The sequence below is a fragment of the Teleopsis dalmanni genome, chromosome 1 (genome assembly GCF_002237135.1).
Source record: "Teleopsis dalmanni isolate 2A chromosome 1, ASM223713v2, whole genome shotgun sequence".
In the NCBI taxonomy this organism is placed as follows: Eukaryota; Metazoa; Arthropoda; class Insecta; order Diptera; family Diopsidae; genus Teleopsis; species Teleopsis dalmanni.
Genome location: NC_051846.1, coordinates 105180480 through 105206327, shown reverse-complemented (window position 1 = coordinate 105206327; position 25848 = coordinate 105180480). Strand labels below are relative to the sequence as shown.

The 25848-nt window shown below is 31.9% G+C and overlaps 1 protein-coding gene across 1 annotated transcript in view; it reads left to right on the top strand.

Annotated features, from left to right (window-relative positions):
* LOC119669360 (serine/threonine-protein kinase ATM) overlaps window positions 1–25848 on the top strand; it is a gene marked incomplete at its 5' end in the record, with an annotated part of 132358 nt that overhangs the window by 42853 nt on the left and 63657 nt on the right. The window contains 5 exon segments of the mRNA XM_038079219.1: window positions 17661–17963; window positions 18015–18297; window positions 18360–18748; window positions 20732–20929; window positions 20987–21134. Of these exon segments, the coding sequence (XP_037935147.1) occupies window positions 17661–17963; window positions 18015–18297; window positions 18360–18748; window positions 20732–20929; window positions 20987–21134 (1321 nt within the window).

Genomic DNA, 25848 nt, shown 5'->3' with positions numbered 1-25848 from the left:
TTACCGACTCCTGCAACAAATATTGGAGGAGGCTTTGGAATTACAATTTTTTCATTTTGCTCGTTGGGCTTTTCTGATGAATGAGAGTCTTCATCTAGCACGGAATATCGGTTAGAGTTTTTTTTTAGTTCAGTTGACAACCAATAGGTATCTAGTTTCTTTTGTTTGATGTTGGAACTTTGTCGCGCACCTTGGGGACTTGAACGACTTCTTTTTGACGAATTTACCCGTTGCCATTCTGGTTGCGTTGTTTCACCACGGCTTTTTGTACAAATAGGAGAGTTTGTTGGCGTGCTTTTAACGCTACTTACCGATTGGATGTCACTTTCTTCATCGCCAGTATATTTCCACATTTTTTTTTCACTGAAACCGATTTAATTGTTTTCGCATTTAGTTGACCCGAAGTCGTATTGCTTTGTGCCTGTCGCGTGTTCATATTAGTTTCATTTGATTTTGTTGCGTGTTGGTTTGGAAAACTATGTTTTAAATTTTCGTTTTTATTATTGATTAATTTAATTTTATTAGCGATGGCAATTTCACAAGCTATTTTAGTTATACGTGTTTCAATTTTTGGTTTTTCTGAAGGTTTAGCTGAGGAATGTTCTATTAATTTAGAGTTTTGTGTTTAATGTTTTATAGCCATTTAGGCCATTTTCACTTATTAGAGAGTGCCGACGTAAAACTCTATCGCAATCGCTCATACAATTGGTTTATACTTAAGATTTATAAAATATTTTAAGCGTCCTTTCGCGTATTTATTTATTTTACTTATTTAGCATTTGTTAATTATGTAGCTATATTATTACACAATTACACTATAGTAACGCGATTATTTTCGTCTGTTTCCAATACTTTTTATTTAAAGCTACAGAGCTTTATTTGCTGTCTTTGTCAGCTGTTTTTAGATGTGTGTAAATTTATGGCAAATATAAAACTTCAAAACAAAGTAATTCTGCAAAGTCAAAATCACTTTTTTACATAAAAAAAACAATATAAATGTATTAATATTTTTATTTTTGACGATGTCTGCCACAATTATTTTTAATAATTTTACAAAGAGTCACTATCTCGATTGTTTGTGATAAATTTAAATCACTGTTTACGTTTTACACTTGCAAAAAAAACATCAAAAGTACGCAGTGATATTTATTTGCGCGCACACACGATAGATGATAGATTAATTGTTCGATTTTTAAAATGTGAATTAATTTAATGTTGTAGTGAAAACTAAACTGTAAATTTGGTAAAATTCTACAAGAACAAGACCAATTTTAGCGAATATCTTCATGGAGTCAAATTTATTTGTTCTATATTTTCAGTAATCCCTTCAACATATATACGAGTATATTTTATTGGTAATGGAAATTTTATAAAAATTTTCATTTTCCTTTAAAAGAGAAAATCACAAATTCAAACCTTGAAAATTAGTTATGAAAAAATGAGTTTTGCTCATTAATGCATAATTATTTGACCTGCATAAGCTGTGATGATCACGCAGGTAAGCGCAAATTTATTTTTGCATTATAAAATTGTGATTTTTTTGTTGTAGTTACAGTTATTTTACTGTTTATGGAAAATTTTTAAATTCTTTATTCTAGGAAAAGAAATACATAATATTATAAGGAAGTTTCTAAATAAAATGTAAATTAGTGTATAATAATTGTATTTTAATTGTATAAAAGAAATGAATATTTGAATTAATATTTAGTTTTAAGAAATATATAAATCGAATTTGTACGTTATACTCACACTTTTTTTCTTCCTTATAAATTTATATAAAAACATGTTTTTAATTTTCTGCATAGAATAACAAAAAAAACATAAAACCGTACAAACAAAGCAAATTCTTTCATCCCTCAAATAATTTGTGTGATGCACGGTTGTTTGCATTTTGCGCTCTCACTTCACCTTTTGCATACGAAGTCTTCGAAGTTTTTCACTACACTTAAACTTCGAAGAATTCGAGAACAAAAATTCACGAAAACTTCGAAGTTTTTTCCAACTTCGAAGACTTCTTTGAAATGCGAATATTTGAATAATCGAAGAACTTCGGTTTTTTAAAAACTTTGAATAATGAGAACAACACTAGTAACTATTCACATTGGAAATTGTAAAACCAATACGTTTCGGTTATAAGCTATGAACTTTTTCTGCCATACTCCATATCGTATCGAGAATAGATGCAAAAAATGGTGGCCATAAAAAGAAAAACCTTATTAAAAGCTTAATAATTTTTCGTTTTCAATCGCGTTCATTTTACAATCTGAAAAGATTTTGTCAAGAAATAGACCAAGATAAATATAATGCTTATTGGAAGAAGCTCTCCAGCCAAATCCACCAAACTAATGAACGATATAATGTCTGGCTCAACAGCAAAACGTACTATATCAGAGGTGTCACCTAACAAAAGAGACCCACTATGTCCTATAAGCTTTTGCTGGACATAGTGCTACTAAATTCGATTTTGAAGGTGTCAACAAAAATATACTCAGCCTAAATCAGTCGCAATGTTTTGTGAAGAAAATAAAGTTTTAAAAGAAAAAATAATTAAATTGGAACAAATGCAGCTTAAATTGGAACAAAGAACTACTGCGGCTAATTGGCGCCAATAAGGAAAAAAACCTTATTTTCAAAGGCCTAACAGATCAGTTGCCACCCAAATAAGCTGTCTCTAAACTGTGTGAAGAAATTCTTGGCATAAACATTGCAGTCCGTAAAGCTAGAGTCATATCACAGCGGAAAAATAAAACCAACGTCTTGGCAGAGATGGTGTCAGAAGTATGGATAGGCCTGATTTTCCAAAATATACATAAACCTGCAAACTCTACGATTAGAATTGAAAAAGACCATAAGGTGCATTCATTCGCATAAGGTGCTCGTTCGAGATGATAGAATACGAATTGGAAACAAGTGGTGCAAATGGAGCAAAAACGGAATCCTAAACTGCAACAATGAAGAGATGACTAGTACTCTCCAATCTACGTAAGGAAACAAACTTGACAACCTTAATTTTAATTTATTGACCATCATGAATGAGCTAGATCAAAACAACCCAAAGGCAGGAAACTAAACAGCAAATCAATCAATCCAGTAAGTTCCCAGGGGAACAGTGGGCCATAACGAACTTTTTTCAACTGTCACGATTTTTTGCCAGGGTTTTAATTTCTCCAAAGGTTTTTCCGCTTGCTTGAATTTCTTTCTCCAGTGTTCGCTTCCACTTTTGCTTGGGCCTACCAGGTCTTCTGCTTCCTTGAGGATTCCATGTTAATGCTTGTTTGCAGATTTTATTTGGTGCCTTCCTCAAAGTGTGCCCAATCCATTGCCATTTACGCTTTTTGATTTCGTTTGCTATAGGAAGTTGGCGTCATCTTGACCATAGTTCCGAATTTCTAATAGTGCAAGGCCACCAAATTTATCACCAGTTTATGAATCAGGTTGTTCGTGGTAAGCCAGGTTTCGCAGCCGTAGAGCAGAACGCTCTTAACAGTACTGTTAAATAACCGCAGCTTGGTGTGCTGGGAGAGTATTGAAGAGCTCCAAACTTTATTCAATAACGAAAAGGCGGAGCATGCCTTATTGATTCGGCTTTGGATGTCGAATGCCGCGCCACTGTCCGGCGATATTATACTGCCTAATTATGTGAAGCTGTTGACGTTATCGATTTCTGTATCGTCCAGGTTAAATTTATCTTTATTGCCTTTGTCTTTGCCGTGTTCACTATAAGACCAACTTTACGTGATTCGTAAACTAAGTCATTGATTTTATCTTGTATATCGTTCTGGCGAGTAGAGAGAAGGCAAATGTCGTCAGCATATTCTAGATCATCGAGGTGGTTTGAAAGCCCTCATCTATATCTCGTTGTGACTGGTCAATAACTTTAGTAAGGACATCGTCTAACACAATTAAAAACAAAATAGGCGACATTAAACAGCCTTGTCGAACACCTGAAGTAGTGGCAAAGGGGGTTGTCGGTTGTCCATTAAGGAAGATTCTACACCTGAAGTTGTTATATTGTGCTTTGATAAGCTCGACAACTTTCCCGGAAATACCCCTTTGTAAGAGAGAATTCCAAATGCAGTCTCTATTGACCCTGTCGAAAGCGCAGCTGTAGTCGATAAATAATATGATCATGGCTGTCCGCCATTCAGCAGATTGTTCGACGATGATCCTAAGAGTGTTAATCTGGTCCACGCATGAACGATTTGGTCTAAAGCCTGTCTGCTGTCTACGAATACTGTCTTCGAGTTTAGTGTTGATGCGGGACAGAAAAATACGAGTTAATATTTTCGAAGGAATCGACAGCAAATAATGCCTCTGTATTTGCGGCATTGGCTCAGGTCACCTTTCGTAGGTAATACGGTCAGCAAGCCTTCCAGCCAATCGTTTGGAAGACGAATGTTTTCCCATATGCTTTTCAGGAGAGATTGAAAGATTTTAGCGGTAGTCGAAGGACAAGCTTTTAACAGTTCCGCTGTGATATTATCTGAACCAGCTGCCTTATTGTTCTTTAAACTGCCTGTAGCTTGAACAATTTCTTCAGATGTACTGCGACTGTTTAGGCTGGAGAAGCTGTTTTGTTCAGCCGGTGTGACGGTGTTGGTGATAGTGGTAGTATTGTTACAAAGAGTTTCTGAAAAATGTTCCCTGAAATGTTGAAGCTGGTTTTCGGTGGATGTGAGAAGTCGGCCATTTTTGTCCCGTATAGGGCCTATACGGCGGAACCTTCTGCCTGCAAGCTCTTTTGTGACATATTTCTCTGTTCGGCTGCTCCTTCAGCTTTACTTGCAAGATTGTCATACCATAAACGTTTGTCTCGCTTGCATGAAAGTTTCACTCGTTTCATCATCTCATTGTAGGAGAATTGGGTTTCTGCTTTGAGCGCTCTTGTTTCTTGTTTTTAGCATTGTCGCATGTAATCTTTGCAGCTCTGCGGCATTCAAGGAGAGACCAGGTAGACTCTGCCATCCACGGCTTTCTGTTGCGGGGGCGAAGACCCAAGACATCTTCTGCGTTTGTAAGAAATGCTGATTTAATTGTCTGCCAAATTTGTTCAGTGTTACCGGACACTTCTGGGCTTTGGAGCTGTTCAATTGAGGTACTAAGTTTGTTGACGAAGGTGTTTTTTACGTCTTCAGAATTTAGTTTCAAAATATCGAGTTTAGGTAGTGAGTTCAAAGTACGTCGTTGTCGAGCGGTGCAGATTTTTAAACGAAGTGTCGCGACTAGAAGATGATGATCCGACGCGATGTCGGCGTTTCTTTTGGTGCGTAAGTTAAGGTTCGGTCTTAACTCAGTGTAGAAAAATTAAATAAAACACGGTGCGTTGTGTATACTTTCAAAGACAAATTTATTCTGAACCAAAAATTTTATAAGTACAATTTATATATTCAAAATTTACATTCAATACTAATCGATATTGTGACCCAAAAATAATTTATTGCACATAAACAAAATTCCACTTGAATATCTGTTGCATTTCCTAAACATTACTTAGGAATGCAACGTATTGTTGTTGTTGTAGAAATTTCGTAAGTGGGTTACTTTCGAAATTTCTACCACTTGCATTTTTATTATTAGCGGATATTTTGTAATACTGTTTTGCCTATGTGCGGCTTTTTTTTATTTCTAGGTCGAATAACAGAAGTGTGACTTATGTGGTAATATGAGTACATTGACATGAGAAAATACGATACTAAATATTTGTATACAAAAGCAATAATAAATTTTGTAATAAGAAACTAAGTAAAATAAAATACAATAAGTAAATAAACAATAATAAAAGATTAAGCATTTTATATATATAAGAAAAGAAATACAATGAGAGTATAATGAATATTCTTAAGATAATTTATGTGGTGTCATCTTGGGTGGCGGCTTGGTGAGTAATTGTAACTCCTCCCCCCTTAGAGTAGAGCGACGGCCACAAGGAGTTGCTTGGGGTAGGAGCGATAGTGTCCGGGGTGTCTACAATGTACTGGATAACCTTAGTTTTGTTCTTGAAAAATATGATGAGGGCTAGTATGATGATTGTTGCAACTGCAAAGGTGGTAAAGCTGCAATGCCATGTTGAAGTTTGTTTCTCGAATTGCTGAAGATTTAAATTTGTCGCCAGATTGTATGCTTTTAGAGTGTGAAGATTCAACACTTCTTTTGTTGAATTGAAGTGGACGTGGTTGCTAGGTGGTGGAAGGATGTAAATATTGTCCCAAAATATGTTAGGGTCGTCTTCATAGTGTATGCTGTTTATGGTGATGCTGCAGTTCTTGAAATGGATTAATACAGTACCCTCGACTGCCAGGTGCTTTATATTACAAGATGAATCGATGTCTGTTTTCGGAACTTGCATCAGTAGTACGTAGTCAGGTTCAGGCTGCGTTATAGTTTCGATGTCATCAATTGTGGTGGATGGACAGTGTGCGACTTGGTTTCTCATTAATCTGCCCATGCATTCAGACTCTGCTGTTAACTCTTCTAGGCGTGGCTTGTTGCAGAAATAAATACCTTCTATTTTTGGACAAGCGGTGTCATAGTGCTGTATGCTATGCTCATTATAACTTATAAATTGTTTTATTGAAATTATTTTTGTTTTATTTATAGGCAAAGGAATAATATGGTAAAAATTAAATTTTTTATTAGAAAGTTTTGGTATTTGAATATTGAATATTATATTAGATTGGTTATAATAGGCTTGTAAATTAAGTAATTCATATATTTGCTCATATGTATTTATGGTTACTTCTTGTTTGTCTAAAGAATTTTTTATTTCTTCGAGTTCTTTAGAGCTTAACAAGAGCTTAGGAAGAATGTTAAGTCTACTGAGTATGACTGCCTCTGCAATATCCGATATATGACTCGCTAATAGTTCAATGTTAAAATTTATTTGATTTAGATACTGAATTTCAATGAAGTTATCTTGTTCTTCCTTTATTTTATTAGCAGTTTTGTCTAGAAATGATTCTATTATTTTCTGTTCTCTATTTATGTGAAGAGCAATGTCGTTAAATCTCTGTACCATGTGTAAGTTAATCCAGTGTTGGTTCGTTATTGTTGAATTAAATATATTTATGTTAGAACGAATATTCTCAATTTGCTTATTAATATTGTCCGCGTCTTGCGAGTCCATATTTCCGGTAATAAATTTTATTGTTGTGCCTAAACCGTTGATTAATCCTCTTCTACTTCTTTTGATAGGCGTAAGTGTTATGAGCTTATTTTCGAGTTCCCTCAGTTTAATTTTCGTCACGTACAAGGAACTAGTTAGTAGGTCTCTATTTTCAAATTTGTTTAGTAGGTTTTTTATTGAGTTAATGTTGGATTTATATTCTTCAAGGTTTACTATGTGGATTAGATTGTAGTAGTTTTCTATCGTACGGGCAGGTCCTAGTTGTAAGGGTAGTATACTGTAATTGTCCTTAAAGTTATGTATTTTTTTTATTATGATTATGCATTTTATTGGTTGATTGTCCATATGCGTTGGTCTTCAACCACATATTCTTGTGCATCTTATAATTAAGTGGTCATATACAATGACATTAATTTCGCACTGCAATATGTTATTATTATTAAATTATTATGTATATTTTTTTTTTTTTATTATTATTATGCATTTTATTGGTTGACTGTCCATATGCGTTGGTCTTCAACCACATATTCTTGTGCATCTTATAATTAAGTGGTCATATACAATGACATTAATTTCGCACTGCAATATGTTATTATTATTAAATTATTATATATGTAATTTTTTTTTATAATATACTTTATTTATTGAGTAATTTCTGTGTGGTGTTTCTTCACCTGTCTTCTTAGTTTGCATTTATGAATTTTTTTATTACGTGTAGTTAAAACAGTTTTATCATTATTTTTTGATATAATATGTTTTGAGAACCTAGGTGTAATTTTATTTCTCCTAGCTTCTTTTCTAAATACAATGTCATGTTCTTCAAATTCTTTTGGAATTTCTTTCGTCTTGTTTAGTTTGTCAATTATGTTAGATGTTTTCGTTTTCATGTCCTCCTGTACTTTTGGGTATAGTTTGTTAAGGAATTCATTAAGTTTCTGTAGGTATTCATGTTCATTTGAGAGATTCGTTTGTTTATTAAATGTATAGGGTCTACCGAAGAAAAGTTCGTAAGGGGTATGCTTGGTTGAGGAGTGTATGGCATTGTTATACGTAATGAACGTTTCAAATAATATCTCCTCATGTTCGGTTGACAATTTTTTCTCTTTTCGGGTTGTGAATATTAATCTATAGATTTCAGTTAAGGTTGAATGAAGACGTTCTACTGGTGCGTTGCTACTAGTCTGCTGAAAGGATGTGAAATGTAGATCTATATTGAATTGTTTGCAAAAATCCTTGAATATATTCGAGTCGAATTCTGCACCTTGGTCACATATTATTTTCTTTGGTATGCCGTATGTGCTAATATAATTCTTTAAATACTTTAGGATGGTTACACTAGTCCTACAAGGGAGTGTGTATCCGCAAGCGAATTTTGAAAATTTGTCTATTAATGTAAGCATTTGATTATGATTAATGCTATAAAGGTCAATATGAATGATTTCTAAAGGTTTTGGTGGTATTTCTGGTTTTTCGTATTCAGGTTTGGGAGGGTTTCTATCGTATTTCAGGGTTTTGCATTTATCACAGTTATTGATGGTCTCTGTAATTCTGGCCTTCATATTTGGAAAATATAGCTCTCTTTTTAAATGTAGCATATTTTCTTGGATTCCTCTATGATTGGAGTTATTATGATATTCCCTAACAATCTTTTCTTGTTCCTCTTCCGTTGTAATATCTTTCAGAACTTGTGTGCACCGAGTGAGTTTAAAAGTTTTGTTGCTAGAAAAATATTTATAATATACTTCTTGAATGATACGAAATGTGTCGTCATCCGAGAATATTGCAGAGAGTTTGTTTGGGGGTATGAAATTTTTTAAAAGGTTTAGTATGACTTCTTCGTTGTATTCAGGCCTACGGATGGTCCTACGTTGTTTGTTCTTAAAAATTGTTTCGGTTTTCATTGGGGGACCCTCATTTGTGGTTTCAATAATGAATTGTAAATTAAATTCATTAATTGGTTTTTCCGAAATTGGGATACAATTATTTAGATTTTCCTGTATGGTGCTACACTCTTCTCTAACATTTATATATATTCCTTGTGGAGAGTCCACTGAATTATTTATTTTGACACGGCTTAAAGCATCTGCATTTGTGTTGGATTTCCCTTTTTTGTACACTATTTCGTAATCGTATTCTTCCATTTTGAGTCGCCAACGTACTAATTTAGAATTTGGTTCCTTAAGATTCATCAGCCATGTTAGTGGTTTATGATCAGTCACAATTTTAAATTTCCTGCCAAAAAGATATGGGCGAAAATACTTTATTGCCCAAACGATGGCTAGTAGCTCTTTCTCGATGGTTGAGTAGTTGCATTCACTCTGATTTAGAGTTCGACTTGCAAAACATATTGGCTTGTCGCTCCCGATACGACCTTGGGATAAGACGGCTCCTAATGCAAAATTACTGGCATCTGTTGTAACTACGAAGGGTTGTGTGAAGTCTGGATATTGTAATAAAGGGTCGTTACTTAGGATGGTTTTACAGATCTCAAAAGCCTCTACATAATTTTTATCTAATTTGATTTCTGCACCTTTCTTTAGGCAATTTGTAAGTGGTTTGGTTAATTTAGCAAGATCTCTGATGAATTTCCTATAGTATCCAATTAAACCAAGGAAGGCTTTAATTTCGGTTCGAGTTCGGGGTAGAGGAAAGTTTTGAATCGCATGAATCTTTGAAGGATTTGGTTTGATGCCATCAGGTGTGATTATATGACCTAAAAAAGCTATTTCCTTCTTTAGGAATTCACATTTATCTAGTTGTATTTTAAATTTTGCTTCGCGAAGTTTATCGAAGACTAATTTAATACTTTCTAAATGTTCCTGCATGGATGTTGAATAAATTATAATGTCATCAAGATAAACTAGACAGATTTTTCCCACTAAGTCTTGTAAAACATTGTCCATAACTCTTTGGAACGTGGAAGGAGCATTTTTTAATCCGAAAGGCATTCTCGTATACTCATAGTGTCCACCTTCTACCGTAAAAGCTGTTTTTTGGACGTGATTTTTATCCATTTCAATTTGATGGAACCCACTTGCAAGATCTAGGGTGGTGAAATATAGACATCTCCCTAATTTGTCAAGAATTTCGCTAATATTTGGTAGTGGATATCTATCTGCTATTGTTTTTTCGCTGATTTTCCTGTAGTCTATGACTAATCTCCACTTCTGTTCACCTTTTGCGTCTAGCTTCTTAGGAACTACCCAAACTGGTGAACTCCAAGGCGAGTAACTATGTTGAATTATGCCTTGCTTTAGCATGTCGGTGATTTGTCTTTTAACTTCTTCTTTGTGTACGTATGGGTATCTGTATGATTTCGTGAATACCGGAATGTCGTCTGTGGTATTAATTTTATGTTTGATTTTATTTGTAAATGTAAGCTCGTCTCCCTCTTTATACAATAGGTCGCTGTAATTATTGCATACCCTTAAAAGTTGTTTCTTTTCCTCAGTATTGAGATGGTTAGTTCTTATCAAATGGCCGACATTTGTTGTTTCAGAATTTTCTATAATTTCTTCGTGTAAATTATAGCATTCTACAAAGTTCGAAGGATCATAGATATTTACTTTTAAGGGTTATTCGATAAAAAGTGATTGATCCTTGTTAGAATAATTTATTAATTCAACCGTACTATACCAATTGTTCGCATTATAAAGCCCACCTGCAATATAAAGGTTCGGCTTTATCTCAATTGCGTTAATATATACATTGCCGGCTTCCTGGCTTACTGGAAGTCTGGCCAATATTTTTGAATACGCTGGTATAGCTATTTGCCCTGACGATGGGTTCGGCTTGAGGTTAATGTTATTTACAGCATTTTTAGTTGACATAATTTTATTTTTGAGGTCGATTTTAGCATCTAGTTGGGTTAGTATGTCTATTCCTAATAGTCCATCAAAGTAATTATGGAACTTAAATAATAAAAACTTGGTTTGACCAGCTTGATTGAATTCAGAGAATATGGGAAGAATTGTATATGCTTTTAATTTGTATTTACTGAGAACGGTAGTTATTGTTACAGGATTGCATTCGTACTGTTTGTCGTTTGGAATAAATTCAGGATTTATAAATGACATTGATGCACCTGTATCTAAAAGAAATTTTAGTGGTCTGCCAAAGGGTGAACTTATAATTATGAATGGGAGAGTGAATGGCAGTTCCTTTGGGTTTATATATCCCGTCGGTTCTTGGAGGCTGGTTTGAAAAAATTTTGGTTATCCTGGGTTTTTATTATGTTGTTGGTATCATTTTCAAAGTGGTGGTCTAGGCTTTCCGTTTCGTTGAAATGAAAGTTACTGTTGTTGGGATTCCTCACCATTGAATTCTGGCTTGATTTGATAGCTGGAAATCGTTCTGCTTGTTGATTCCTGTTATTACTCTGGGCGTGTTGGTGTGGCCTTCTATCGTATGAGGTCCATGTTGTTGGATTCTGAGTTCTGTATTGGTTGTTGGCTATGGGTCTCGGGTTTTGATATCGTTGCAGAGTATTTGGAGTAAGGTTGTTGTCTATTTGGGTAATTATAAGTTCTATTATAGGGTCTATTATAGTGTTGTGGTCTATATGAGGTTTCACTCCGTTGGTATGAAATGTTTTGTTCTTTAATGCAGTATGCAAATGCTGTTGCAATGGTGTCAGGTTGCATTGCTCTAATTCTAGAACCTAGTGGTTCTTTTAACCCGCCAAGAAATGTGTTTAAGCACATTTCGGAAAATAACTTTTTCTTCGCTATTATAACATTTTGGTCTACTTCATGAATTAACATGGTGTTACAGAGGGAAGATTGAACCTCAATCACTTCACTGTAAAAATTTTCAACCGTTTTGTTATATTGCTTTAAAGAATGGAGATCCTTTATTAGTGATGTCTCCGTACGCTTGTCTGAGTAATGGATAATGAGATTGTTTTTAATTTCATCCCAGTTTAAAGAAGTGCCATACATATTTAAAACTTCATTTGCCTGTCCTTGAATTTTATTACGAATAGCCCTAAGTAGAATTTGTCCGTAAGGTGTTCCGTCAATACCTCTCAAATGTAGTAATATTTCTTCTACGTTATTAATAAATTCGTATAGTAGTTTTGGATTTCCGTCATATTTAGGAAGGTCTTTAATTGCGTCAGGAATTCTTAATGAATTAAAAATGTCGGATTGCAAACTTAGGGTGGTAGTGGGAGAACTGTGTTGTTCGGAAGTCATGGTTTCTGTGTTGTCACTGGTTTTGTCTGTTTCAGAAATAGGTGTAAGATTGTGGGATAGACGCCTCAATGAGTATGGTACTAACGAATTTCTCGTTTTCGGCATTAGTTTAATTTACTTTGCCGTATCTTATTTATTTTCAAGAAGGTTTTCCTACTTTATATAGATTGTTTCGCTTATTTATATAAAATAAGTTCTTATATATTTTGTTTAATTTAAAATCGTGTATAAGTAAAATTCAGTATAAATCAACATGTGTATAACTTGTTTGAAGAGAAAGATAATTTAATGTATATATATATATGATATGATATGATATGATATAATATTCAATATAAATCAAGATAAGTTATAATTTATTTTTAATTTTGTTCACGGTATAATTCAGTTTAAGGGAAAAAAAAAAATTAATGTGTATATATGTATAAAAACAAGTTGTGGTTATTATTTGTTTCAAATATAAATTCAATTTGTCAAAAAACAATTCACTTTGCCTCATTTAATTCCTTTTTATTTTATTTTTATTTTTATTTTTTTTTATTATTTAATTATTTAATTTATATTAGTTATATGAACATATTAACTTACATGCATCCAAAAATAGGAAATATTATCATCATTTTTACCCAGTGTTAGCCTTCTCTTAAATTTGGTCAATGAAAGGTCCTGTGATACAATTATATTCTTCTTTTAAAGTTGATGAAAAAGGTGTCCTGCGATGTAATTAAAGTTTTCTTTTAAAGTTGATGAAAAAGGTGTCCTGCGATGTAATTAAAGTTTTCTTTTAAAGTTGATGAAAAAGGTGTCCTGCGATGTAATTAAAGTCTTCTTTTAAAGTTGATGAAAAAGGTGTCCTGCGATGTTGAGAAAAATTTGCTTCCAAATTACACAAATCACACGTTTATTGTTATTTCCTTTAGCACTGTTTTTAAGGTTCTTTTACGGAATTTAAGGGTCAATACCCAAAGCGTTTGTTCACTAACAGATTTTTTTTTCTTTTTTTTTTTTTTGAATTCGAGAGAATGAAACCGTTAAAATTACTGTTCGATGAATTTATAAATTTATTTCACGTGCTAATATTTTATATTATTTTTTATATTTATATATTTATTTTCGATTTCACTTAGTCACTTTTTTACACTTTATTCCGTTCCGCGTCGACTGCGCCAGTTAAGGTTCGGTCTTAACTCAGTGTAGAAAAATTAAATAAAACACGGTGCGTTGTGTATACTTTCAAAGACAAATTTATTCTGAACCAAAAATTTTATAAGTACAATTTATATATTCAAAATTTACATTCAATACTAATCGATATTGTGACCCAAAAATAATTTATTGCACATAAACAAAATTCCACTTGAATATCTGTTGCATTTCCTAAACATTACTTAGGAATGCAACGTATTGTTGTTGTTGTAGAAATTTCGTAAGTGGGTTACTTTCGAAATTTCTACCACTTGCATTTTTATTATTAGCGGATATTTTGTAATACTGTTTTGCCTATGTGCGGCTTTTTTTATTTCTAGGTCGAATAACATAAGTGTGACTTATGTGGTAATATGAGTACATTGACATGAGAAAATACGATACTAAATATTTGTATACAAAAGCAATAATAAATTTTGTAATAAGAAACTAAGTAAAATAAAATACAATAAGTAAATAAACAATAATAAAAGATTAAGCATTTTATATATATAAGAAAAGAAATACAATGAGAGTATAATGAATATTCTTAAGATAATTTATGTGGTGTCATCTTGGGTGGCGGCTTGGTGAGTAATTGTAACTCGCGCGCATATCATTAAAAGATCTGCGGCGAAAGCACAAAACAGAAACGGCGACAAAAATGCTTGTAAACTAAGCTTTGCGCTACATTACAGTTTTTTCAAATGCGTATATAAGACGACTCATTTGCTTAGCAAAGGCAGTTAGGGATCGACATTTGAAGTCATCGGACTTAGTGATCAACATCCCAAGTCACCAGAAGCACGCAGGAGAACTTCCAGCAATCATTGTAGACAAGAAAGAAAAATCGACAACTTGAATGCGAAAGAATTTTTAAAACAAGGCAATTCAAAGAAAAAGCGATTATAGAATTTTTATTGCCAAAGTTGAATTTTAAAGCTGAAGATTTTACACAAATTATTGATTGTAAGTTGTGCAAATTGACACTTACACCTTTGTTACGAGAAGTAATTAATAAGAAATTGAAGGTATTTGTAAACAAAAGTCCGAAACACTCCTAGATTTTAAGAATTATCCATGTCATGCGCAAGCAGTCAAGAGGTGCATAAAACTTGTGGCTGAAACTTCCAATACAGTTTGCGGATAAAGTGCAAGGAATGATTCAATCAGAGCAAAACTCTTATCAAGATCGAACATGCCTGATTTTTCGGACAAGTCAGGTCTTTACTTCATTCGTATGGGTAGCTGCGTAGTTTGATATGACATGTAAACAAAATTAATAACACACCCTATTTAGATGGTTGGTTGGCTAGGGAAAGGATGGACAATTTCGAATATTTTAAGTAAATTGCGAATGGTATACTTTATACTATGATTGATGTTTAATAATATTTGTATTTCTGTTAGTTAAAACAATATATTACGGTAATAGACCATTGTGCGATGCATTTATATTCAGTTACAATTTGCAAATGTCGTCATTTTGAAATATGAAGAAAGACGCGAAAATTACGCGTGTTATTATGCGATGATATTGGGCAACAGGTTAATATTATTATATCAGTGGTTTGTTATTTTATTTTAATATTTTGGAATTTAAACTGAACACGAATAGTTAAACCGTATTAATTGTATTTATACTAATAATAGTAAAATTATTTTGAAAATATTCGATTTAATCAGTTTGTAACATAAAATTTACACTAACTAAATTTTACTACACAAATAATACCAAACAACACAAATATAATAAAAACAAAATAAACAACAAGAAAACAAACAACAATAGAAAGAAACTTGTAAACAACGAACCGTTGAAATCACAAGAACAAAGATACTGCTTGCTTCGCACATCACAAGTATAAAAGGCGAAGCAAACGCAGTAGACGGGGATTCAGCAAGACAGCGAGCTAAGAACAGGTCGCTCTATATTACATGTGCTGAAACACCAAGAATCGAAATTTACATCTCGATTTCTCTTTTGTTTTTATTTTTTTTTATTTTTAATAGAAATACACATTTCTATTAAAAATCATAATTAATAACGAAATTAACATTTCGTTAATAGTAATAGAAATATAAATTTCTATTACTCTATTGTTCATAACGAAATCAAATTTTCGTTAGTAAATTACGCGGTAAGGTGATAATACCACATGAGTATTAGCACCCATACCAAATCCATTGTATGAAGAAGAAATTCACATTTCTTCAAACCTTTTGTCAGGGGCGTCGAAATTAACATTTCTACGTCAAATCCATTGTATAGAGAAGAAATTCACATTTCTTCAAACCTTTTGTCAGGGGCGCTGAAATTAACATTTCTACGCCAAATCCATTGTATAGAGAAGAAATTCACATTTCTTCAAACCTTTTGTCAGGGGCGCTGAAATTAACATTTCTACGCCAAAATCCATTGTATAGAGAAGAAATTCACATTTCTTCAAACCTTTTGTCAGGGGCGCTGAAATTAACATTTCTACGCCAAATCCAGTGTATAAAGAAGAGATTCACATTTCTTCAAACCTTTTGTCAGGGGCGTCGAAATTAACATTTCTACGTCAAATCCATTGTATAGAGAAGAAATTCACATTTCTTCAAACCATATCACCGTACCAACGTCACCATCCACCGTATTCCACTGTTCCTATCAAATAAATTTATTGTAGGACTGAACCTTGAATCCGGCGAGTAAAACCCCGGCCAGAAAGGTTCGTTACAAGTTTTGCCAACTTTTGGAGACGATGCGCGAACGAAATATATCAACTGATCATTTTTATTTTTTTACAGTTTTCTACTCTATACTAGAGGCAAAAAAAAATTTTGTTTTCGAACCACCCTAATAAACATACTAAATGAATAGATTGGTTAGAAAAAAAATGATTATAACTCCCGTCACAACAAAGGAAATGCTACGCGAAATACAAAAATTAACTTTAAAGAAATTGCCAGATTTTGATCTAATAACGACATAGGTTGTAACGCCAATTTCCTTTTGTGTGTTATTATTTTGCTGGGGTATCTGATTATTTTTATTAAATATATAGACAAACCAGTTTGGATTTGGAAAATGCCACTCAACTATTGACCAAGTTTACAGAGTTGTGCATACAATTGCCAAAGTGTGGCACTCAATTTGCTACTGAAATTAAAATAAATTTCATTCTTTTTTCGTATCTTAAAGATAGATAATTTGGGGTTAAAAATGTTTTCATGTTTGTTCTTAAAATCATGAAGATATCAGTGCTAGTCTGCCACAAAGTAGTTTCCTTGTACTACTTTTATATCCGGTGTATACATCTGACCTACCGGCTTCAAATCAATATATTACCGCTTCATTTGCATATGGTGCAGCTCTTTTGAGAGTCGAAGAAAAAATTGAAGAAGCTACTGCTGAATTACAATTCGCTGTTAATTTTGTGTTAGCAACACCAAATCACTACATATAATTTTCGGATTAAAAAGTACATCTTTTAATCCATAGATAAATGAAACAAAATGTCCACAGGCTAATGAAACAAAATGCTTTACTCGGGATGCAAAGGTGCGTTAGATGGCGCACGTAAAAAATAAAAGAGAAAAATTTGACTAAAAATTAAACAAGATAAGTTATCTTATAGGCTGCAAATTTATAATAAATTATCATTTTAAAAACAAATTTTGAAACCAATATATATAGATGTATGGTATACCACTGTAAGGATGTGACAGCAAAAGTTCCATTACCGAAATTCAACTATTTCAAAGAAAAGTATTGTACTATTGTAGTGAAATGAAATGCATCATTCTTTTTTTGAAATTATAATCTTCAAGTTGAGGTTTGTAGGTCAAACCTTTTTAATTAATTAAAAAAAATTGATTATTTTTATTAAATATAAAAAACTAAAATATAATAAAATAAAGAACTAAAATATTAAAATTTTTGGGGGTGTATTTTGAAAGTTTTTTCGTTTTTAATTTCGAGATAATAAAATTTCAACCAAATCGAAGGTGATGAAGTAATTTTTAGTCTAAATTTTCTCCGCTTGTGAAATAACAAGTATTTACAATATTCTGTTTTTCTTTTGGAAATAGAATACCTTCATATAAAAAAATAAATTTTAAAACAAAATTTGTGATAATATGATAATGCTGATTATGTTTTGCATTTATAGTTGGCCCTTCCCATCATTGCTGCAATTGTGTTGCCAAAAATATCAATGTGCCAAGAGACAGAAAAAAAAGAATATCATCAACACTACAATACATTATTTGACAATATCAATACGTTTAAACTTGATGTAATTTCTCTTTGTTCTAAGTCTTTAATGAATTGGAAAACATTTTTAAGTTTAACCACTCAGTTAAGGGATAATAAACATTTTGAGGATTTGTGTGGATATACCGTTTGGAGTGATACACATAAGTGGTTTAATTTGTCATATACTTCTTTTAAGAAGTGTATATGCTTCAACTTAGTAAGAAAAATTTTTTATTTGTAATAAAATATATAACATATTGTTTTTCAGAGTAAAAGTTTCAAAAATAATGATAGCGTATCGCATTTATTTTATACACTTACAATTACGAATCCACTACTCTTAGTAAATGTTGTAAATGAATTAAAAGATAACTTTATGACCAGTTTTTTTTTCACTGAGCAACTAAAGTATTTGTGTATGTATAATAGTATTGTATTGCTAATAATTGAGTCTTTACCAGCAAATAAGAAATCTGGGGACTCTGCTGAGTATATTATAATGTTTTTTATTCGGGATATGCTATTTTTAATTATACATCATTTACAAGACGGTAAGTTAATTAATGCCAATAGTCATAGTATTTATTAACACTAATTTTTGATTGTTTTTAAGATAAACACCGTTATATCCACGCCTTTTTAATTAATATGCTGCAAAATACACTTCTTAACCATTTGGAGGTGAATGAAATAGTTAAAGTTATTCGAATGTATATTGAATATATTGTAAGAAGTATATTCGCATTGTATGAGGGCTCTCAAGATATTGAAATTAGAGACCTTCTTGTTTCAACAATAAAATATATAGTCAATCATAGTGAAAAAATTAAGGAAATACTGGACTATCTGGGTGATTTACCTAACGCTTCCGATTTCATGGAACTGCGGAAACGACATTTAGTTAATCAGATTGAAAGAAAAAGTGAAAACTTGCCGTTAGTAGTAAAATCAATCTTAGAAGGGAAACATAATACAGAAAGTTTAAAGTTACTACATGAATTTGTAAGTATAGTTAAATTTTAATACTATTCACATATATATAGCCATAGTCAAAAGTATTTACACAACGAACATTTTTGTGCATATTGCACTAAAATAGATTTTTGTTGTTGTTGTTGGACTTAATTTTAAAAAAAATTTTTTGTTGTCACTTAGTTTTATCTATGCAGAACCAAATAAAAAATGAATTTGTAAGACAACTGTTCATTTAACAAAAATATATGCAAATGCACTGATACTTATTAGTTGTCAAAAGTATTTACACATATTTTTTCGCGTCACAAATATTTACACAAAACATTAATGAGCATTTATTCTAGGATTTGCTTTAAGTAAGTGCAGTAGTTAGCTTTTGTCACAAACTACACAAATTTAGAGATTTCAAAATTTCAGAAATTATTTAGGAAAATGATAAAAACCAAGAAATTATCAGTTGAAATTGATTTGAGGTTGGTACCTCATATAGGAGTGGTATTTTGGCGACAAATTTAATAAAGTTATGCAAACTTTTATGTAAAGCGGTGTAAAATCTAGTTAAAATAAGAACATATGCAGAAATTTGAAAAATTTTTAGACAACCTCTCATGAATCAAAGGGAATAAATAAAAATTATTATGTGCAGTCGTAGAAAATCCTACAATACGTCCTGTCAAAATTGCATCATCATCGGAAAAGTTGATAATCTTGCCATTATTAGTGATGCTACACTACATCGCAGGCTGAAAGATGCTAATATCAATACCTATATCAATACCTATACCTATATTACTGTAACGACTCTACCAAATATTTTCTCGTTTGCTTTGAAATATTTCAAGAAACCTATATAGTTTTGTTACTATGTGTTATGGATAAATGAGTCTGTATTATAATTGTAGGGGTCGTTTGATAAGCACTCCATGCATTTACGACAACGCCAAAAGTATACAATAGTGCAGCCACTCAATAATTTAAAGGTGGCACGGTTTTGTTTTGGGGATGTCTATCATGCTATGCATTTGGGAATTTGGTATCGAAAAATGGCACCTTACATCAGTCCGGTTATATTGGTATTTTAAATAACTATGTCTTTAATATATCAGTCAATAAGTCGTGTAACTGATACACAGATAGCGCTGCCATTGTCAAATCCATATGACATTTATAAAGTACCAACCTTCAAAAGACTATGTGTAAAATTTTATGATATATCGATTAGTCAGAAAAAAGTGACAGCCATTTACTTGAAGCTACTTTTGTTATTTTCAAAACAATGGATTCAAAACAATTTTCGTATAATGTAAAATCACACCTTAGTATTGTATTTATCTTTCTTAGTTTAATGTATTTTTCCAGTGTTTGGCTGGAATTTTAAGTGTTGGTCACTTGAAAATGAGTGGGATTGTCTGATATGTGTCAGTACATGGTCTGAGGAGACCACACTCACTGGAACCTAATAATAGTCTTACAGGAAGAGAATTGAGCAGTCGGCTAATCTTGGAAGAGGTTTTTATATAGCCACTGAAGTTTCTCAAAAATGTCATAGAGCGTACTTCAAACCCCATTGCTTCTCTTTTTATAAAGTCCAGTTGCTTGTGTATTTAGCTTCATTAAAGAGTTTTCTACAAGTCTTGCGAATGTCTGTGATTGTTGAGTTCCACCTTTGAAATTCGGATCTGTCGTGGTGTCGAGAACTTCCCTTCTTGGGAGTTAAGGTCATGAAGGTCGGCTCATTATCCATATTAACAATTACTAAATTTTCTGCAATAATGAAATTAAAAAGAAACGTATCTGAGTTTTTACATCAGCAAACAAAAATTTTTCTATTGGGCTTGAGTTAATATATATGTCATTTAAATGATCGGTTATAATATTAAAAATTAGCCTTATAAGTTATCAACAATTTTATGTCACTGGTATTAAAACATTGACGAAGTTTGAGTAGTTTATTTTTTTATATAATAATAAATATAGCTCTAACTTTTATTTGAATTTATTAATATTAAGCTTGCTTTAAATAAACTGGAGTTTCAATTACAAGAAGACATGCTTTCTGAACTGCTAAAGTTTTTAATAAATATTATACGTGATTCAGAAAAATGGGAACAAAAATTATTAGCATCTCAGTGTTTGGGTGAGATAGGTTCTCAAAAATTACAAGGAGTTTCATTTTATTTTCAAACAGATGTTATGTTTTACAACAATGTAAGTATATATTTATTAATTGTGTTTAATATGAATAATGAACAGTTAAATTTATAGGCTTCGAAGTCAATTGACCCCATAAATAGTTTTGTGAGCTCTATGTTAACTATTTTCGACAATCTATTAAAAACTTTTAAAAAAGGAAAGCATCAAATTATTTGTCGAATATCTAGACAATTAATTAATTCGGAACTGAAAAATTATGGTATGTATAAATTTAATATGTTCATATAATTTGTATTATATATTATACAATAATTTCAGTCAAACAGGGACCGTAACAATTATCATAAAAAAATAAAAATCACCTTTTAACTATTATCATTCGCATTTTAAAATAAAACTCAAAAAATAATAATTTAATTTTCTTTATATTAGGGGTATTTAGGCAACTTATTAGTTAGTTGCTTAGTTGATTCAAAAACTTCATATAAAAAAAATTAACATTTTGATGTTAAGCAGTTGCTTGAACGACCCAAATGCGTAATCTGATTAGTTTGTTGTGTGCAAATGCCAGCACTCGTATCAACAGCAAAAGAGAAACGCATGTTAACAGTGAAATACTCAAATATTCTTAAATTTTAATATCATTTAAATTTATCATATAATTTATCATATAACTAAAATTGCAAACGTGTCATATATCAAGAAGCAGAATATTCAATTTTATACTTTTTAATTATATTTTAACCCTTTAAAAATTATAGCTTTACTGAATTTTATTTATTAATTTATTATATTTGCATTTTCTTTTTAAGACACCCTATGATCATAGCGCTGACATTTGGTACTGGCAGCACTATTAATCAAATCTCCGAAATAGGTGATTCTCTGCTTAGTTTCATTTTTGTGTGCAAATTTTTGTTGTAATTAACTACTAAGCAACTAATCAGTTGCCTGAATACCCCTATTATATTCCTCAAAAATAATTATTTTATATGCTTTTTATTTCTTCGCGCAGAAGTAACTCTTTAAATTCTTTTTATTTTAACACGCAGAATTCATTATTACTTTTGCGTTATAAATATTAAAATCATGAATAACTGGCACTTATTGCAGAATATATTTAAAACGAAAATATAAAATGCATTTTTCATCTAAGGTGGTTGTATATTTAAACATGAGTTTAGACAACTTTTTCTTGCTGCTTTTTTCATAAAAAATTTTGAAATAACTGTTATTATCGGCCCCTGGAGTCAAACAGACTTTTAAAAGCGAAGAAGTTTTAATATGTGTGTAAGTGCAAGGCCTGGATTTTTGCTTATAGGTAAACTATAATAAAAACGCAGTCCATAGCGTGCTAACCAAAATTTAAAGAGACTCAAATCTATAATGCTGATAATACATAAGATATGCACTTATAAGCACTATTAGTTGGTTTTAGATGATGTTAAATAGCTTAGGGAATAGCTATTCATAATAAATTATTTCATACAATTATAATAATTAATAAATTTTATTTATTAAACACGCATTTAAAATAATTATAATGTAATGTTCTTCTTATACATTACACATTACATTAAGCAATCAAATTAGTTAAATATTACGTACTAGAATATGACAACAAAAAATAATGGTTCCAAGAACGGCTGGGCCTACGCTCCGGAGTCACTCGTCGAAGATGACCAAGCGCCGTTCAACAGCCCCAAAGCGCTCACACAAACAGGTATGCGTTTGTTTAATATTTTCGTTAATATGTGTTTTTTGAACTGAGAAGCAAGTTCCAATCAACTTGCTTCTTATGTGACTTCTAATGGCCAGAATTGAACCTAACCCTGGTCCCGCCATACCAACTCCTTCGAAATGGCACTGCTCTGTCTGCAACATTCTCATTCGCAGAAACCAAATATCTGTTAGGTGCAACAGTTGTAATAACTGATGCCATCTCCATAACTGTTCAGGTTTGCATAGCCATACTGATTTAAACTTTGCCTTTAGAGGAACTTGTTGTCCAATTACTCGTCTAGTTAGACTATCCCCATCTTTGTCAACCACTGATAGTCCTCTTTCAATCAATGCCACCCAACCTCCTCCCATGGCATTCCCCTCTTCTACCAATTGGCTATGCATAGTTTGGAATCGAGCAATTTCTAAGAACACCATATCTGTACGTTGCAATTTCTGCAACAATGGTGTCATCTTAGACCTTGCTCAGGATTAAGCTCGCATCATGGCAAGAATTCTAATTTTGTTGGCACTTGTTGCCAACTTCCACTCATAAATCCACCTCAAAATCGCTCACTTCCACAACGCACTATGACCCATATATAGTTGAGACAATGCAACTATATATGCGTCATTCTTTTATAACTCGGACACCTTTTTGACCTCATGATCTCCGATTTGTCTGAAATTTTTTTATGAGCTCCTTTCATAAAATAAGAAGACCCGTATCTGTTGCATGATTTGTTCTTTCTTATGTATAGAACCTAATCTAAAAAAAATTTCTCAAAACTAGTCTTTGAATTTTTATTTTTTATATTTTATTTAGATTCAGTTTAAATTTTACTACGAAATAAATATTTTCAGGAACCCCTTATTTTTTAAAATATTTTATTATATTTTTTTTCCCCGCAAAACACATCAAGCACATTTGTACTACATTTCCATTGAATGAATTTTCAAAGAATATACTACATATATTCTTATATAATATTTTTGATTTCGATTAGTAATAAAATTCTACATAAAACCGAAAAATTTCAAAACGATATTGTAATTAGAAGTACTTTTAAAAATTTATTTATCCTTCATATCACACCAAACACATACACACAATTTTTCAGTACAAAAAAAAAGGAATATGTCACACAAATTTTTTTTTTTACTTTTGATTCAAATTAATATATAAATTCTACTTAAAAAATAAATAATTCCAGTGTGATATTCCTTTTAGATGTAATTAAAAAAAATTAATTAATCAAGTGTGCTTCACGTTACTCATACGCACCATAGTACCATAAAATCAATTTTCCAAGAAAAACTATTCAAAAATGTTTACTTTTTTAGACGGATTCGAATAGCAAAGAAAGGAAAAAGACAACAATTTTTTATTTTTAATTTATTGAAATTTGGCTGACCATACAACGCTGTTTCGAGTATTCCCAAGTACTCTTCATCAGTGGTCTTTGGAAATAATCGAATTTTATTTAATTAGTTTATAGTCCGTATATAATTTGTTCGGACTGCAAGTCCCAGGCTTAGAACTCGTGCCTGTCAAATTAGAAGCGATGACTAATCGTGTTTATCCACAAGAAGCCAAGGCTGCACAAACTTTCAATGCTCAAATTCCAGGTTTTGTCACTTATTTTTATTTAATTAGTGACACCAACCAAAGCACTTGCCGTGCTTTAAATTAGAACGAGCTTATAAACAACAGCTTCATTTGGAAACACAAGTTCAACGAATTGAAAATTATTCTTTGAGCTTGCCTATTTTTGTTTCAAAGCTATTCTTTTTGTAGAGACATCTGTTATGCATATGTTTTAACTTACTATATGTAAAGCGCCTTTTTTAGGTGCAATTTTACAAAGAAGCTATGCAAATGTCCTTTCTTTGCTATTCGAATCCGTCTAATTTTTAAATAGTTTCTTTCGTCATAAAAAGACACGCCATTATCGGCAAGAAAAAATTAACCTTAAACATTAAAATTATAGGAAATATGAACAATAATATTGTTCAGCTTTTCCTTAACGCGATTAGCGAACTTGTAGAGAAACATTTGCATAGCTTCTTTGTAATATTGCACTCAAAAAAGGCGCTTTACATATAGTAAGTTAAAACATATGCAAAGTGCCATTCTGCTTCCAAACCAAAGTCCATTTTGTGATGAGTTAAATTAATAAAATTTTTTTTATTTTTATATTGTGAACCCGATCCATCAGAAAAATAAATAATTTTTTTGATATCCCTACTAATTTTTTTAATGAATTTGATAGCGTATTTTTGGAACAAATGTACAGCAGTTGTGTTGTGATGTAAACAGTCAAATATGCAGACAAAATTTTTTATTTGTAGTTTTTTATTTTCATCACGGTGGTATATTGCAAACGGATGAATTGTTGCCTGATTATTATTCCAGTGAATACCTTGAACAGAGTTTTGAACGACAAAAGCATAATTTTCGGAAAAATCACGCAAAACTATGCATTCATTTCTTGCTAAGTTGCTTTTCTTATCATTTAAAAACTCTGCCTGTTTTTTAACAATAAAAGAATGCAACAGCAATATGTCTAAACCATCTGTTAATGATTGCAAATATTCGTCTATTTGGGATATCAACGTTTTTAATGTGCTTCCCTCTTCACGAACCCATTGTTTGTATGTAACGGTGTCAATCATGTTGTCAATCAATCAATCAATCTTTATAGTTATTTATCGGCTTTCTATTGCATGCAGTCAGTGCTTTTATATTCACTCCATCTATTAATAATTTCATGTTCTCGTGTATGGAGCACTCACAAACTGAATATGTGCTACTTGCTCCTGCAAGAACGCAATGTTGTGGTCGTAGAGATGCAAACTTTGAAAAACTACATTACAGGTCTGGATGGTTGAGTTTGAAAAGAGTATGCAACTCCTTCAAATTGTTTAGAATGGACCGTTTTTGCATTTGTGTTCTTTTTTCGTCAATTTGTACGGATACGCAGTCTTTTTTCCCAGGCATTACTTAACTGTTTTCTTCACATTCGTAAAAATTTAAAACTCTTTTGAGTACATGTTTTCCTAGCGATGGCTTTCTAAGATTCATTTCTCTGAAGTAAGTTTTTTAACAACAGTAGTCATACATTTTGTAGCGTTTGAGAAGTAAGTCGTGACCCTTTCGGATAGACCAATTATGTATCACACCCAATATTTTTATTTTCATAGTTCCATTTGCTGTGCCATTAAACTCTTCATGCAGATTTTTTAAAATT